Consider the following 16,729-nt stretch of genomic DNA (forward strand, 5'->3'; position numbering starts at 1 on the left):
ACGCACGCACGCACGCACGCACACACACACACACACACACACACACACATATACAGTACATACAGACACTAGCATACACTGGGACCAGGAAGTCTAGCGCTTTGCAGCCAAAATCTACTACAAAGGCCTGGTGTGGGAATTTGTCTACTTATATGTCTGCCTGTCTCTCTCTCCCCTCCATACTCATGGATAATATAATCCTGTAATAACGGTCATTTTTAATAATTAGCTACCTTTGCTTAGCTTATAGCCCCCACCAGCATCTACTCCCAGCATACCTTGCAGTCAAGGCTGCAGAATGAGGCGGGGCACCAGGGGCAGCAGGCCTCATGCGTCCCACATGAGGGAACTGCACATAGCTTAAGACACACACACATATACAGCCAGACCATTAATCCCATTACATCTTACTTAGCCTGTCATCTCTTCAGAATAATACAAAAATGGAAAAGTCGACCACAGCCAAGCAGACTACAGTAAAAGAAAAAAAAAAATTTTTTACAGCTACTTCTTTTAAGGTTGCATAACCAGCAGGCTGCTGCATGCACATAGACACAAGTTTTGTGTGTGTGGTGTGTTTTCAGTGGAGTCTGGTGAGAAGAGGGACTTCCAGGAATTTTCAGCAAAATGAGGTATAGTTTGATATCACTGTAATATAATTCATTAGAAACTGTTACAATATACAGAAAATGTATGATGGATCATTTTAACGTTTCCTTCTTTCTGGTTTAATCGCACCACAATCTATCAGTGTTCAAGTATGACATCTAAAAATTTAAACTGTTGAAACTAATTGACTTCATTTTGTTCAAAAATATGGGAAAAACGTGACTTGCAAATGAACAACAAAAACAAACAAACAAACAAACAAACAAAAAAACTAGGGGGCTTTTTTTCTTTCACAAGCATTCAATACCTGACACAAACCAAAATATCTCTTGATTTCAGGCACCCTGTAGGGCAAAATCACCTCAAATGGTGGTCTGTAGCTTACTGAAAGTCAAGTAGTGGGGGCTAGAACATGAAAAAGTAAAAAAAAAAAAAAAAAAAAACCTGCCTTCGGTGATAAACACCTGTCACTCACTGTGGCCCAGTAGCTTGATACTGAGTCTGCAAGCACTTTCCAAAATTGGAAACCAGCAGGAGGTTCATCTCCTTTGAGAGCACAAGAAAGAAAAACACCTTATCCACATACCTGAACCTATAAAGTTCAGGAGTCCAACAGTGCACAGCTACCAGCTGACTCACCCAGGAGCTCTGCTTTCATGGACACACATCCACACAAAAATGAAGGTGTTTTTATCCCCCCCTCCTGGCAGCAGGTATAAAGTGGTTTGAGGACACACAACTGTGGATCAAAGACTGTGAGACAGCTTGTTAAAGTTTTGTTATGCTGCCTATAAAAGTCTAAAAATGCTGTTTTGAAACCTTGATCTGCATCTGCTCTACACTGCTGAGCTCTGCAGACCGTATTATCAGTTATTCCAAGAGAACAGACTCAGTGTTCAAGAGGCCTTAAAATGCACAGAGATGCCAGTAGGGGTCAAAAGGTAGAGCTGTGGAGCCCTATGAAGAGAGAGAGCCCGGGGAGAGGACCTGGCACACCCGGAGCCTATATAACTGTCTTTAACACAATATCCAATCCCACCAGCTGAATTAATACAGCAATGCAATATCTTTTATGAGCTTTCTCAGAGGACTCTAATATACCTTTTATTACAAATGTGGGGGATTTCTGCTGTGACCCTGGGAGTTTTGATGAAGTGTGAAGTGGCTAGGTGCCATTAGAAAGAGACCTAAAGGGGAAATGTCAAGCTGTACATGGTGCCACCACCAGGATGAACTCAGCACTTTTTTTTCTTATTCTCTGTCTAGTTTTACTACCCTTTCTGTCGCCTCTTTGTTTCTTTCCTTCCTTGCTTCATTTCATGCTCAAACTCACCTAACCTCAGCACCACCTCTCATCCCTAATTCTCCTCAGGCATTTCCTTGGACTGAAACTCAACTCTAGGGACTGAGTCATCTGCAGACTGGAGATCAAGTCTAGGAAAATAGACGGAGGATGGCTTCTAACAGGCTTAGCTCAGCTGTGTTGTGGCAGCAGGCATTTGGGGTTGCCACACCCTTGGCTCATGGCAGGATGACATGGAGAAAGTACACAGAAAGTTTTATATATAGAAGTGTATACACACTATTCTTAGCCTGCACTGGCTTAAGATAACAGACACACGTGCTGCCCTGCTGCCCAGAACACAGATCATCTTTCAGCTGTTAGAGAGAAGGCAGCACCACAGAGACTAGAGAGCATAGGTGGGTAACTATGATTCTGTTGGCTGGCACTGTCACTGGCAGATGGGAGAGGTGTTTTCCAAGCTGGCATTCATGAATGGAGCCGCTTACCTCACCAAAGGGTGTTTCCTGGTTGTGAAGTGTGGGATTTTGTTTTCTTTTCTCTAAGTGTAAGCAGAGCCTACCTGGCTACAGCGCACTAGTGTTTCCCTGCAAGTGTATCAGGCACTCGTGACATGTAAGTCTGCTGGAAAAATATCACAGGGTGAAATATGACGGAGCTTGGGACAGTGGGGTGGTGTATTTAGAGGAGTGGTGATCCCCCCACTGACAGGCCTGGTCTCAAGCCCTTTGGCTGTCTTATGTACTGTTTTTCTTTGATGCAGCCTGGTGTCTCTTCACTGCTGCTACTTGCCCAGTTTCCACACAGGGATCATGAAAAATTCATCTAATCTAATGCAATGACACTCTACTTAAGTGTCCTTGAGCAAGACACTGAGTCCCTGTTAACTATCAAAAAGGAATACACAGAAAATTAAAGGGACAGGAAATTAAAACATGAAATTTCTGAATCTGAGGTCCTTTCTAAGCAGAGAGAGGTCTAACAGATGATTTCTCTTGAGTCAAACTACAGATTTTGTTGTGACTTCACCTACTTCACCTACTTTCAGATGTAAGAGTGGAGCGGTCCAATCATAACATGACTTGAGCTGTTATTCCTCATGTCACCATTTGATTGGTTCTTAAACCGCACCTGTTATCCTCCACTGGCCTCAACAAACACAAGTGAGTAAAAGTAGCTTACCAGGATCCAGACAATATTGTTACCCTACAAGAGGAACTGAGGCCCACCTAGCCCGTGCTAAAACTCTGCTCTTTTTCAAACAGGTCAATCATCCCTTTACAGCATTGGCATTCAGTGTAATTAGGCAACTGCAAGTTAGATGTCACTGTTTTACTAATACTTGTATATTTACTCAGTGGATCCACCACAAAAAAAGCCTTTAAACCTATATGCTTACAGTTATGTGACTAAATGACTGGGTGTCAACGCCTCATACCTCATTGTCTGTGCCCACGTCCAGCATGACAGGCAGGCACTGCTGTGGCGGCATGCCTCCGCAGGCTGTGTAGAGGGCCAGCTTGCCCACAGGGATGCCCATGCCATAGCAGCCCAGGTCTCCCAGTCCCAGGATCCTCTCTCCATCAGTCACGCACACAGCCTGCAAATCATTATAACTGTAAATCACAAAGTACAGTAGCCACACCGACCACCTAAATCATCAGGATAATTGGTACGTCTGCGTATAGTGTTGCTATACATAGCGGTTGTCACGACATCATGTGGGTGAGCCAAAATCAAAGCAGTGTGTCTTTGATTTAAATTACACTTAATACATGTGATTTACACAAAAAATAAATAAACCAGCAGCCCGGCTCCGCCTCCAGGTCTCATTAGCTCATAATATTGTTTCACCAAACCGAGTCCGCCCTGCCACCCACCAGCATTTTTTTTCCCCTTGTTGCAGGCCTGGCTCAGCTTCACTCTCCTGGCTTTCCATTCACTGCTCCCTTTACTCATTAACCAATAAATAAGTTCCCTTGGGTGGATTTCGCTGCATTAAACAAATCGATTGTGTAACGCTTAATATCATTAGCAGAAGTCTTTGATCTCAAATGTTCCCAATTTTGAGTATTTCTCCTTTCGGTGATTAGTGTGACGGAGACGACTCTGGCACAGAGATTTTACAGACTTGATCCTCCCAAAATCTGACAACTTCAAGTAATGTCGTCAGTTTTTCTACTTGACTATTTTTAATGCATAACGACTATATTTAATACCACTATGGGTTTATTACATTGTTTTCAGAGAGACTCGCTCATTATCGTGTGCACATATGCCAAAGGCTTATCAGTGAATGTCTGCCTTGGCGCTCATTTGCCCTCTCTCTGCTGAAATGTCATAAGTAGGGCATAGTTGGTGAATTTACGATAAGACCACCCTGACAATGAAAAGCAAGATGACAGCACTGAGGTAAATGCCATGTTGTTGACAGCCATGCACAGGTGGCTGCGGCTGTAGGTATATCTGACATGCCAGGAATAAATGGGGGTTTCGTCATGCTGCATATGACCAGATGATGACTTGCACATAGCTGCTCTATATAAAAGCTTAAAGGAACACACCAGGTTGCTGGGAGATTGGTCTGCAGATCAACTTTGGTCAACCTACTTGTTAAATAATCAGAAGATGGGCACAAAAACGATCCCTATGTGTCCCTGTTAGATTATTTCATAACTATAATGCCCCATGCTAGCATTTTAACATACAGTATGCTGAGTGATAAAAAGGCAGCTAATGATAAGAACACTGAAATATCATTAACACATTGTTTATTAGTTTTATTTTTAGATCAATTTTAGGCATGCAGCCATATGTTCAGCAGGTGCACAAAGTTTTGCAGCCGTCAACCTTCAATGATCACCTTTAATTCCTATTGAACAAGGAAAGTAGTCCCTGGTAGTCTGAAACAATAATCTATTTTTACATCATATTTTGCATAAAGCTGACCAATCTCCTACATAAAACTGTGAGGCTTGGCTGCATTTCATTTAAGTGACTGTACATTTAAAGTTCTCATTTTTTCATTTACATGAGACTGGTCACCTATTATCACTCAACACAGTGTATACTAAAGTGTTGGCATGACGCACTGGGATCAGTGATCTACTCGGGACACATGGATCGTTTTGGCATTGATGTTTTCATCACATAAGCAGGCCAATTTCCCAATAACATGGTGTAATCCCTTGTCGTTGTAATGCAGACTCAATGGTTTTGGCATTAATAGTCTAACATTGTGTTATACTGATAGACTCTTACACCGCCCAAGGCTCCCCCTAAGATTTTGTGATGTGGTATTTCTACAACAACATTATGATACTGAATTCGTGCCCTTGGTTGATTAATAGTCTACCTTGATGTCCTTTTCTGGCCAGCTCTGGAGCAGTGTAGAAATGTGGCCGCGGTCATGAATAGTGATGAAAAGCCCCCTGGAAGAGATCAAACAGATGAACTTATGTTAGCAAATTTTTTTTTGAATAAAGGCTTTCATATGACTTTGCAGCTATTTTAAGGTATCAGTGGAATCCAAATAGCTTAAAAACACTTTGTACAAAAAGCCTTTGCCTTATTTTCAAATGAATCTTTGAAACTTCAGAGGCCGATCTCAAGCAAAAAGCTCTTTTAAGCTCCACCCCAGGGACTGTTTCAAGTTTGGGTGCTTTTTCTTTTGTGTTTTCCTTCCTTCTAGCCAAAACTTAACTTTATTGAATACTGATGGCATCTGAGATATTAAGATTGAGCCCAGAGCCCAGACCCTCTGTAGGGAGTCTGGATGGGACCCCTGAGGCACCCCAGCTATTCATTCATCTTGCTACCACCCCGTCCTACCAACAATCCCTCCTTCCTTCCCTTACTCCCTCCATGGCAGATGTGTCCTTTGCCCCAGGACAATCCCAGGATAAAGAGATAATCTCCATGTGTGGGGTCTAGCCCAGTGTCTTGCCAATCCAACAAACCCATCTGGTTATGGTGTGAAGGCAACTCCTAAAAATGTGCCAGCAACAGTAAAAAACATTACATGTTGTAAGAATGTGCTCTAAAAGCAATAAAACCCCCATCTCAGGTCAACCCTCATGGAAGAAAACAGTGGGGAATCATTTGAGAGGAGTGGTATGTGAGAGGAAAATATAGTCAGCTTAAGACAAAGACATAAAAGTGTCACATAAAAATGCTTTGATAACCCATGGAAGAAGCTACGCTATCAGGTTTCCATTTATCAGCCATTGGTAGTTCAGTAAGGAGCTTTCTGGAGTAACAATATTTCAAAACAAAATTCAGCAGTTAACAAGTGCAACTTCTCAAACAAATCCCATCTGTGGGAACCAGTCAGCCATGAAAAACCACATGCACTTTTCAGAAGAAGAAGTTGAACCCTTAGATCTGAATATAGACCTTTAGCTAAGGAAAGTTTATTGGGTGTCAAGAAAATGTAGCTCTAAAAAGCTGTTTACTGTAACAGAATGGTGTTGGATTGTGTCACCTGGGAACGGTCAGCTAAACTCAGCTCAGCCTTTGGGAAATAGAAAAGGAAATTGTGACTTGAGACCGCCTGTGGCATTTACATGACCTGTGGTTGGGTGTAAACGAACGTCAAAGATGTGTGTGTGCTGTGTGCTGTGTGCTGTGTGTGTGTGTGTGTGTATTAGAGCAGAACTGTTGGAACTATCCGTTAGTATTAGGGCCACATTACTCATTACTGAAAAGGTAAAAGAGCTCATGCAAGGTACTCAATGTCAGTTACCTCAGGCATCTTTGTTTCCAAATTTAATCCTCAAATTAGATGATCCTCTAATAAAATAGGCTGTGATCATATACGACACTTATCTGAACATATACGCCCCTTTTTCAGCTATTTTAAAAGGTTCAGTTGTGGCAGAAAGGCATTCTGTCCAAACTATGCACCACTCATGTTGGCCGTGGTACATTTTGAGGCACTCCCTGTGTTGAACATGTCTTAACTTTAGCCGTGCCACACATTACATCAATGCAAAAGCAGTCCTTCAACAAGCACTGTCTAGCTCTTTGACAAGATGCTAAAAATCTCCATGTTCTGTTCTCTCTAAGCAAACGTCATGCACCTCGTATCCTCAGAACAGGCTCCTCGATCTTATATTCAAGAGTAAACAGAGGCACCAGAGGCAACTTTCTCTTGTTCTTTCTTTTTTTTTTTTTTACTCAACATGTTGCCTCAGGTTAGCTTATTAGCTAATGCTAAGGCTGCCAGTTGTTGTCTGTGTATTGCATACCGATGACAGTGTTATCATGTTCCATTCATTGCTCCAACTATTACTAGCACTGCTCACAATTGCAGTTTCAATTGACTTTAAGCAGGACAGAAAAGCATCCTGTATTATCTTGGAGTTATTGCTTTGAATATGGCAAGAAGCAACATGAATGATAATTTAAATTAAAAGTTCCAAATGAGATAAAAAGTATGATTGAAGGAGAGAAAGGAAAAAGGAGAAAAGCTGGAAAGGAGGATTACCTCGCTTGGAGTTATTAAGAGACAGGCATTTTTCACTGCATGCAAAGAGTCAAACAAAGGTCACTAGACCAAAAACATCCATCACATTTAACACCTTTAAACTGCCCCGGCAATAAAATGGCCACAGAGGTCAGCCACATAACGGCAGTTGTAATGGTCTCTAATGCACCACTTAGCGTTGGGCCATCGGGGATCACACACAGGCATACACACATCTGCACACATGACCGTGTGTGTATCCTGCTTGAAACGTGCCATGAGTGGAACGTTTATAGAGGTTGAATGACGTTTGCCCAGCTGTAATGGACTGTTAACATGCGTTGTCTGTATACACTGTATGCGAGTATCTGAGAGAGTGAGTGTGTGTGGCCTGCTGTGTGTTCTGAAGCGTACTTGAAGCCAGGAGGATTTGAGCCACTGCCAATTACTGCATTAGAAAATCCAGTGGGAGAAAGAGGGGTGTTATGGCTGAAAGAGTGACCCCCAAACACAACTGTTGGAAAACAACGGCCTGAGATGGATCAAAGCAGACAGCCAGGCTGACAGTAATCTCTGTGTCACCTTTTTTTCCAATTTCTGTTTGGTGCTATTCCTCACCTCCACCAAGTCTCATTTTCTGTAACACCCTCTTCCAAGCTGCTTTTACGGGCAGCTGTTGTTCTATTGACCAATGACCTGGACAAGCATCGTAAACAGTGATGCCTTTTCTTGTGTTTAAATCAGGATCAACACACATTCTCACACACACCGACTCCTCCCTGAACTAAACTGCTACCACACAGTTACCCAGAGCTGCCGAGAGCCCATCTGCAGTGTATCATGTAAGTCTATATGAAGTCAGGAATCACGCTGTTTTGAATCCATCATCACTGTGCTTAGTGTGTTAAGATAATGGTAATCTTATCAAAACAAGAATTTAGCATTAATAAGAGTGCAGTTTAATGAATCACTGATGGTATACAGAGGCTGTCAAGGGGATGTGTATCATATGAAATCTTTCTGCCCCAAACCCACTGACCTTATGAGGTGTGTAAGTGCAGGAGAGACAGAGAGAGAGATAAGAACAGAAGGGTATAGCATGGTGGATAATAATGTACATACTGTATGGGGCTGTTTCTAATACAAGAGCATACAATTTTTGGTCAAAAGGGAGAACTTTTCCTTAACAACAACCAGTTTGTATTTGCATTCTACGTTTTTGGAGTGGGGACATTTTTGTGGAGTGAGGTCATCACATCTTCAAAGGGCAAGGATTAGGGTTTGGGTTAAGGCTAAAAGGGAAAATTCCGTCCTTGGATACTCTTACACTATTAGATAATAATCTGTGAGTTACACTGAGATGTGATGTAATTTGCTTGTTTGATGTACCCATTTTCCCTCCACCTGCCTTCGTGGCGTCTATTCCAGTTAGTGATTTCCTGCTTTTCCCAGAATGCTTTTTGACAACTCCTGGAGAACGGGCAATACATTTACTCTATTTAAAGGTGGGCATATAGGCATATAATTAGTTTGTAAGTGTGATTTTTCAGCTATAGGTTATAGTAAATACAGAGAGTCGGTAATTAGAGTAAAAGAGTGGAGAGAAAACAGTGCTATAACGCGCTGTACATAATTGTTCACATTTTAAAAAGCCAAAACACGATATGTATAATGGTTGCATTGCATTCTGGTGGATTGAGGCTGCTGTTGGAAGACACACTGGTATCTGTCTCTTCTGCAGTGGATTTCTCTCTGTATGACTGTTGAATGAAAAATGGTGAGAACAGATTGAAGGTCTTTCTCTTTGATTCCATGGGAGAGACATCAAAAACCAACATTTCCCACCAAATGCTTTACACTGTGGAAAAATTCTGCACATAAATTCCATTGTAGCTGTGCTGGGAATATCTCAGCGATGTAACATCATCTACACTTCAAAATACACTATCAAAAGACAAAAACTGCCCAGAAATGCAAGGTAGATCGCCAGTAGCTGCTTTAAAATTTGAATTGCCCCTCAGGGAATTAAAGTTAATTGAACTGAATGGAATCAAATCATGTTGAATCAAATCAAATCAAATTTAGCTGAACTGAATTTAACTGAATGTCATGTGTTTACCTGCTACTTCATGTCAGAATAGCTGCTGTGAAAAGATTTATTTGAGTGTCTATATCGGTGTGTGTGTGTGTGTGTGTGTGTGTGTGCATGTACATGCCACTGCATGAATAGCATTAGCCTGGTGTGCAGACCTGCGCTGCTCTCTGTGACTCCTCCTATAAGTGAGAGTTGAGAGTGCACTGAGGGTAGAGAAAACAACCTGATGGCCTGAATCAGCACCAACATGACCTTCAGCCCAACATAAAAGACACCCCGGAGACTGTGGAGGGCTGCAGGCCCGGGAGGAGGCAAAGCTGCTTTCCACACCATGACCCAAAAACACACTCTGAGCCCCGTGGGGAACCAGGACTAGGAGCGCTGACCCGTGTCTTCAGCAAACACCAGCAGCAGGAGGGGCGGAGGCAGTCAGCAGCCACTCACCCTGAACACATCCGCCACATCTCGCACCACCACACAACCTCATCCCTCACCATGCTGGACGCCCCGGGTGTGCTGCCACATCAGGTCCAGCTCACACAATGGACACAAATCACTGAGAAAGGACTGTGAAAATGGTGTGAAAGGTCACGGTCACACGCTATAGATTTCTCCAACTAATTAAGCTCCAAAGTAGCCGCCCCAGGCTGGTTTTCATGGTTGAGTTGGGTATCCTGAGAAAATGACAGTATTTTTTTTCTTTTGTTTATTTCTTTTTGATAGGGCCTAATTGGTGTTGAATTCAGCCAACAGCTTGCAGTGTGACTCTGCCCTCCTGGAAGGACATAAAAGGTGACTAACGAGAGACCAGCCAGTGTCAGTGCTGTGTAAGAGGCAGGTCCTGTTTAGTTCCTCTGTCCAGCTTGAACTTTTTAACTTTCATAAACTAAATAACTTAGGATTTTGTAAACAGTCTGAAATGTTATTCACGCAGACAGATTTTGGGAGAATTTCGGAGACAAAGCCAAAGCACAGCAGGTGATATAAAACATCGAAGGCCTTTTCCATTCCACATATTTGAAATATGCATTCACAGTTAGGAAGAGTGAAATGGAAAGACTAAACTCTGAACTAAATTCTTTAAAAGGAATTAAATGAAATGAAACTATATTCTTTGCCCTGCTGGTTTATATTAAGCCTTCACTAATGAAGGAGACTGATATTTAGTTTCCAGAGGTTATAAATCCACAGATAATAGAATAAAAATAATATGGACTACTACATGGCTTATGTTACACCTTCATCTTGAAGTCTGCTTTGGCCCAGCAAAAACTGGACAACTTACAGATTGGCGATGAATAAACAAAATTTTCTAGTGATGACATGTTTTTACCGGCCAACTTGCGAGATACTTCAAAAACTGTTTCGCCTGGCGGATTTCCAAATGGATTTTTTTCCACAGGGTTTTCAAAAAAACAAATTATTAAGTTCTGTCTCAAACAAACAAGCTAATGATAGGCCACAGTACCATCAGTGCCATCCAAATGTCCACCATTGCAGCTACTGCGCCCATGTTCAGGTAGCTTCCTTTGTTAGGTGCCTACCTGAACCTCATAGCTGCAGCTATTCAAATACCATCAGTGGAAAAGTTTCATAGAAATGCGAAAAACATAAAAGACATCTGTACTATAACTCATGGAGCAGAGCAGAGTAAGTATGTGAGATGATGTACTTAATGTAATAACATGTAATTTTAGTTGTAATTTTTTTTTTAATTTTAATGTTGCACCAACTTGCTTTTGTAACACACTTAACAGCTTAGAAAATTCCAGCTGGTGTAATTTACTTCATCAAACAAACTCTCTCAGGCTTATGTTGCCTTGGATCTTATTTTCTGCTTAAATCGAAAATCCTATGAGAAAGGGAATAGGAAATCTGTCCAGCTGGAAGCCATGGCACAAAAATGCTAACTCACTTTGGATTTTTGAACTAAAAACCTCAACACTGTGTTGTACAGTGTTCTTTTTTTACAGTGCGCTGTCACCTGAAGTGGCCAAAAACATTTCTGAGCGGTTGGCCCGTACTCTGTCCGGCTCTGTACCGGCTCCAGCCATCAGCCAGCTGGAGCTGTCATTGTACACAGATAGCTGTTATTGTTAGACTAATTGCTTTCTCATTCACCCAGAGCTGCTTGTCATCGCTGAAACACTGTACCATAAGGATTATACAAGAAGAATGGTTATACAAGCCATGCATAGCTGTGTGTCTATGACAGAAACTGTACACTCACACAGGGGTGGGGGGAGAAATGTAATCCTAGCCCAGCTGGCTGTCACAGGCTCTAGCTGGTGGTGCTAACTGCACACTCGTTCAAAGATAAATAGCATGTACTGCAATAATTTAAGAGAGAAATATATGTCCACATACAGTGTGGTGCCTTACATTTTATTTGGAGAAGAATGTGCCAATGTTACGGACATGGAGAGAATAATCTAACATCAATGGTATATAAAAGCAGAATGATATCCAAGGTACAGTCTGCCTTTTGACAGAGGAAAACACATTTATTCAAGGGGTGACTTCAGCAATTTCCTTGGTGGAGATTCATGGCTTTGCAAAGCAAGTTCAAACAGGAGCGTTACTCCAACATTAACACAATGGATTATCTCCGCCAGACCAGCTGCTGGGATATATGACATATCATTTCATTAGAACTGGGAAGTTCAGCTGGGCTTCAGAGGAACAAAAACATAAAGCTGCCAATAACAAGAGATTAATATTCAGTCTTTCATTAGAAAAAAAGCATTCAGGCTGTTACAATCAATCTTGGTAAGGTTTCAAACAATCATAAAAATAAAGAGAAAAATAAATAAAGGAGTAAACCACAGTTTTTAATATTCTGGCATTTGTTACCAGAAACAATGGCCTTTTTTTTTTGGTACAATAGGCTGAGATGACATATTGTTCATTCAGACCATGGCCACTGCGGGTTTTAATCTTATCGGCCCAGGGCTAAAATTTGACAAACTGAATGTGACAATCTAATGAGTGCATGTCAGGACACAAACGCCAACCTGTGCAGTTCTTTGCTTCTTTGCTCTGCTTCTTTGCAGTTCATTGAAACTAATGGGTCCAGCTTCTTGTACTTATCAATAGCTTGACCACATCTACATGTTAACTGAACATGCAAAATAAGCAAAGTGAGGATGTTTAATATATATTTCACCTGTAACATTTTAGTCAGTCTTGAGTGAAGCATCATGTCTCATTAGTGTACATCTCCAGTTACAGAAACAGATGGACAACAGATGAAACATGGACAATATTCCAGCTTCTCACTGACCTTTTTATAAAACTTTTCTTGCATCCTTACACAAGTTGTACAAGTTTCTCTAAAGGTAGACCAGGCATTTCTTTTCTCGCCATAATGCGAGGCTAAAGAGTTTCCTGGTTCTGTTTTGACTATCAATAGCCCATTTGCTCTTGTCAATAGACTGGAAAGGCATTAGTATGGGATCGAACACATATGTTGTCCAGGCTGCCTCTCTCTCATGCTATCAGGCTAATTGAGCATCCTCTGAGGACCAATACCATATCAAGTGAGACAACCCAAATGCATAAACACTTACACGCACACAAACACGCACGCACGCACGCACGCACGCACACACACACACAAACACACACACACACACACATACTCATGAGGAGAGCAGTTTCTACGACTGGATGTGGTATCTGACCACAAGCTGCAGAAAAGGACTGACAGAAGAATATTTAAGCAATGAGACCGCTGGTTTCAACTTTCTGCTTTCCTTCCCTCTGTAAGTGGTACTTAATAAGCTAATGGCTTTCCATGGAAGACAGTTCAGTTTAACCTATTACACCGGCAGATACAGATTTTTTCTCTGTGGAGCTGGGCTACTCTCAAGATAGAGACAATAACCTGTCACTTCTTTTTGATGCACCCACAGTTACTAGAAGTATCCTTAGTTTTATTTACTTAGGTTGGTCCGATGAACTTGGTCATAATGGCTACGTCTTCTGTAAATATCATTAACTAAGTGAACAGAAAGCAGTGTAGCTGTTGGCATAATACACTATGAATAACGCAGTCATGCTGTGGCATGTAAGGCAGCCAAGCTGTTGACTAAACCCATACCAGCATATGGTGAAGGTAGACAAGCCAGCGAAAGGCAGCGCACCGGTGTTGCCAATCAATAGCCATATCCATGCCAGGGCCTGTGCCGACATAAACTCTGCTTGCCCAGTTTAAAAATAACTCATGCCATGGAAAAGATGAGAGTCACAGAAACTAAATATGCAACAGAACTCTGGAAAGAGGCAAAAGAAGAAAAAAAAAGAAAAAGAAAAAATAAATAAAGAATCTAGATCATGGGGGACTAATTCAGCATCAGCTCAACAAACACAGTTAGCCTGCCCATAATCCATCTCTCCCTGTCTCTCTCGCCGTGTAAGCACACATAAGCCCTCAGTTCCCTGTTATTGTTTAATCAGAACAAGGAGCTTGTGTCGGATGTCTGAGGGGTGTGTTTGTGTTATGTGTATTTTTCTAGGAATTTATTCTTGTAACTGTAGCCAGTAATTATCGTGCAACACAGAGCTCTCATCACTTGGAAATGAAACGAGACAAGCTGGGATTCTCTTTCCTCTCGTTCTCTCTCTTTGGCTAAATTCACTCCCTCCCTTCTCTCCATACGTGAGTGTCCAGAGACAATGCACTCTTCTTCTGCCTCCCACCCTTCATGGCAGGCTCCGGCTTTGACACGCTTCCATCTTGTAGCAAGTATTCAACACATTGCCTCAACCACCCTCACTATCGGCACAAGTGAGAGACAATTCCTGTCCTTGGCCCTGGAAAATCGTAACACTGCGGCCCTCCCCCACCCGATTCCACCGCCGCCCACTGACAACAGCCAAGGCAAAGCCACTAACTAACTCATCTTCCCTCTTGAAGTCTTCCAGATTGGGAGAAGTGGGATGCAGGAATCCTATAGAGGATAAGGCCAAAATGGACACCACTTCAGCCAGTTTGACAGATCTTTCATCACTTTGGGTGAAACGTCTGTAGCGAATCATGAAAGGACATGGATTTTTAAGATGGGCCAACCTGGAAGCAATGAAAATAGCAACCAGACAGCACAGAGTTCTGTGATTTCTGTGTTGTCTTCTGTATTTGTCCGAGGCAGCCAGGTGTGTAGACAACTGCTGTGGTTGTCCAGTTTTTCTCTCAGCCAGCTTTACATAACTCTGACGGAAGAAACAGCAGGAAAAAGATCCTGCTAAAAGAATCAGAGCCACAGACCTGATGAACTCAGCTGGCTATTAGATGAGTTTCAGCCCTAGGTTTTCCATTCATTTGCCTTTTCACACACGTCCTGACATTTGGGGAATGCCAATGACGCTTTGCGTGGGCTGCACTGTCACATTCAAAAGCAATTGGTTTTTGCTATTTGACTCCGCCAGCAATTGTGCGAGGACCAGTTGCAGTCTGTTTATTTGCCAGTGGTGCTTTGTGTTAGCAACAGTGGTCAAGACTGGATCACGCAGTGCATACACAGGAAAACTTGAAATACTCTACAGTTCAAATAAGTCATTGTGTCATGATGAGTAGACAAAAGATTACAGAATCACAGAACACTGTGTGAATGACAGTGATTTATGGCCCACTTTATTATCTTTAACAGCTATAAAAAGTATGGTTTTGATTTCTGGGATGTCTGGGGTGACGATGGGCAAGCTGCTACAGTATCCACTGTAAAACAGATGGAGAACTGCTTTCAGAGTATCCAGTGTATAGCTACAGAGATAATTTACACACTTCATGACATTTAGTGATAAGCCAGTACAATCATATTCCAACAAAGACAACCAGAGAGCTCATCTGTAAAGCAAACAGAAAAAAACAACAGGGGTCTAATAAGCACATCTGCTGAAAAGCGTTGAGATCCTGAGACAATGTGTGCCCTTAAATTTACAACACAATTTTGTTATAATTAGGGATGCTTGTGTAGTCTATTTTTGATTTGCTACATGTAAATGGTATGTCCTTCTTGTAATTATGAATAAGATACCTGCAATATTCTATACTAAATTATCCAGGATAATGAGGCAGGCATTTATTGTTGGTTTGTGCAATCTGCACAAACAAGAATACTGGTGATACAAACAAAAGATTATTCACAATTCTTTTTTAATAACTGCCAAACATAATATGAGTGATCTTTCAGGCAACTTTGTGGGTGTAAACATATGCAGAAACAACTTCTTTTTGTCTTAATGATTAGAAACTAGCTTCACAATTATTTCTAATTTATAACCCTGAATTTCTAACAGGTGCTTATGAGCTACTCTGCCATCCATCATAACAACAAGAATGTGTGTAGCCCTGGTAACGTGTAACCCCACGTCTGCCCTAAAGATGACATTTTCAGTTCCTAACAAGGAAACTGGAGCTGCAGCTCTGACTGAACGCTGTAACGCTGAGAACTAAATCAAAGTGCCGTGGAAGAGGTCACGTGTCACATAATGAAAACAGATTAAAGCGGGACGAAAAGGAAAGTCGCCCCTGGTCAAACCCATACCTGTGGAGGTTACAGAGGTTGCTGGCCAGATACTCAGCATAGCCACTAACTCATACAGCAGCACGAAGGTCACAAGTTCAATCCCAAAACAAGATTCATTGCATCCATTGAGTGCCATGTGTCCTGTTGTAGTTAATCAATTTCCTGTTCACTCTGGATAAGAGCGCCAGCTAAAATGGAAATGTTTGTCTTGGCATCCACTGATCAGTCGAAGGCTTAATCACATCAGATGGCAAGATCTGTCACTGTAACACTAATCTTTCCATTCTTTCCTTAGAAACTACAAACAACTTTATAATAGTAGAAAAGTTGACCTGCGACATTGACAATGCCAAGCACAAGTGAAATAAGACAACGATGAAATAGCAGCACAGTCTCAAAGATCTGATTTAATGAGCTGTGTATTCATCCAAAATCATCCACTGAGTAAATCACGTTAGTCACGCTCTTTAAAATATAATCGCATTACAATACACTGGCTGGAAACAACTAAACATTTGTGATTTTTTTTGCTCGTCATTTATAGAAGATGTGATGGACTAACCAGATGCACTCGAGGTTTGTCCTTATTTGGAAGGAACTGGACAACAGACTTTTTTTCCTGGGCTGCATTTAACACTTGCAGAAAAGATGTTGACATTTTGATCCCATTCAAATTAACCTGTTGCACAGAAGGAAGGGCAGGGAGAAATCACATATCTCCAGACCAA

General features: G+C 41.7%; 1 protein-coding gene across 1 annotated transcript in view; it reads right to left on the minus strand.

The window, feature by feature from the left end:
* The window catches only part of me1 (malic enzyme 1, NADP(+)-dependent, cytosolic), a 98,081-nt gene that overhangs the window by 31,389 nt on the left and 49,963 nt on the right, over positions 1 to 16,729 (minus strand). The window contains exons 4-5 of the mRNA XM_030071995.1: positions 5,268 to 5,343; positions 3,351 to 3,512 (exon numbers count right to left, since the gene is read on the minus strand). Coding sequence (XP_029927855.1) covers positions 3,351 to 3,512; positions 5,268 to 5,343 — 238 coding nt within the window. The remainder of the gene's footprint in view (positions 1 to 3,350; positions 3,513 to 5,267; positions 5,344 to 16,729) is intronic.

This window comes from Myripristis murdjan, chromosome 16, assembly GCF_902150065.1.
Source record: "Myripristis murdjan chromosome 16, fMyrMur1.1, whole genome shotgun sequence".
NCBI lineage: Eukaryota > Metazoa > Chordata > Actinopteri > Holocentriformes > Holocentridae > Myripristis > Myripristis murdjan.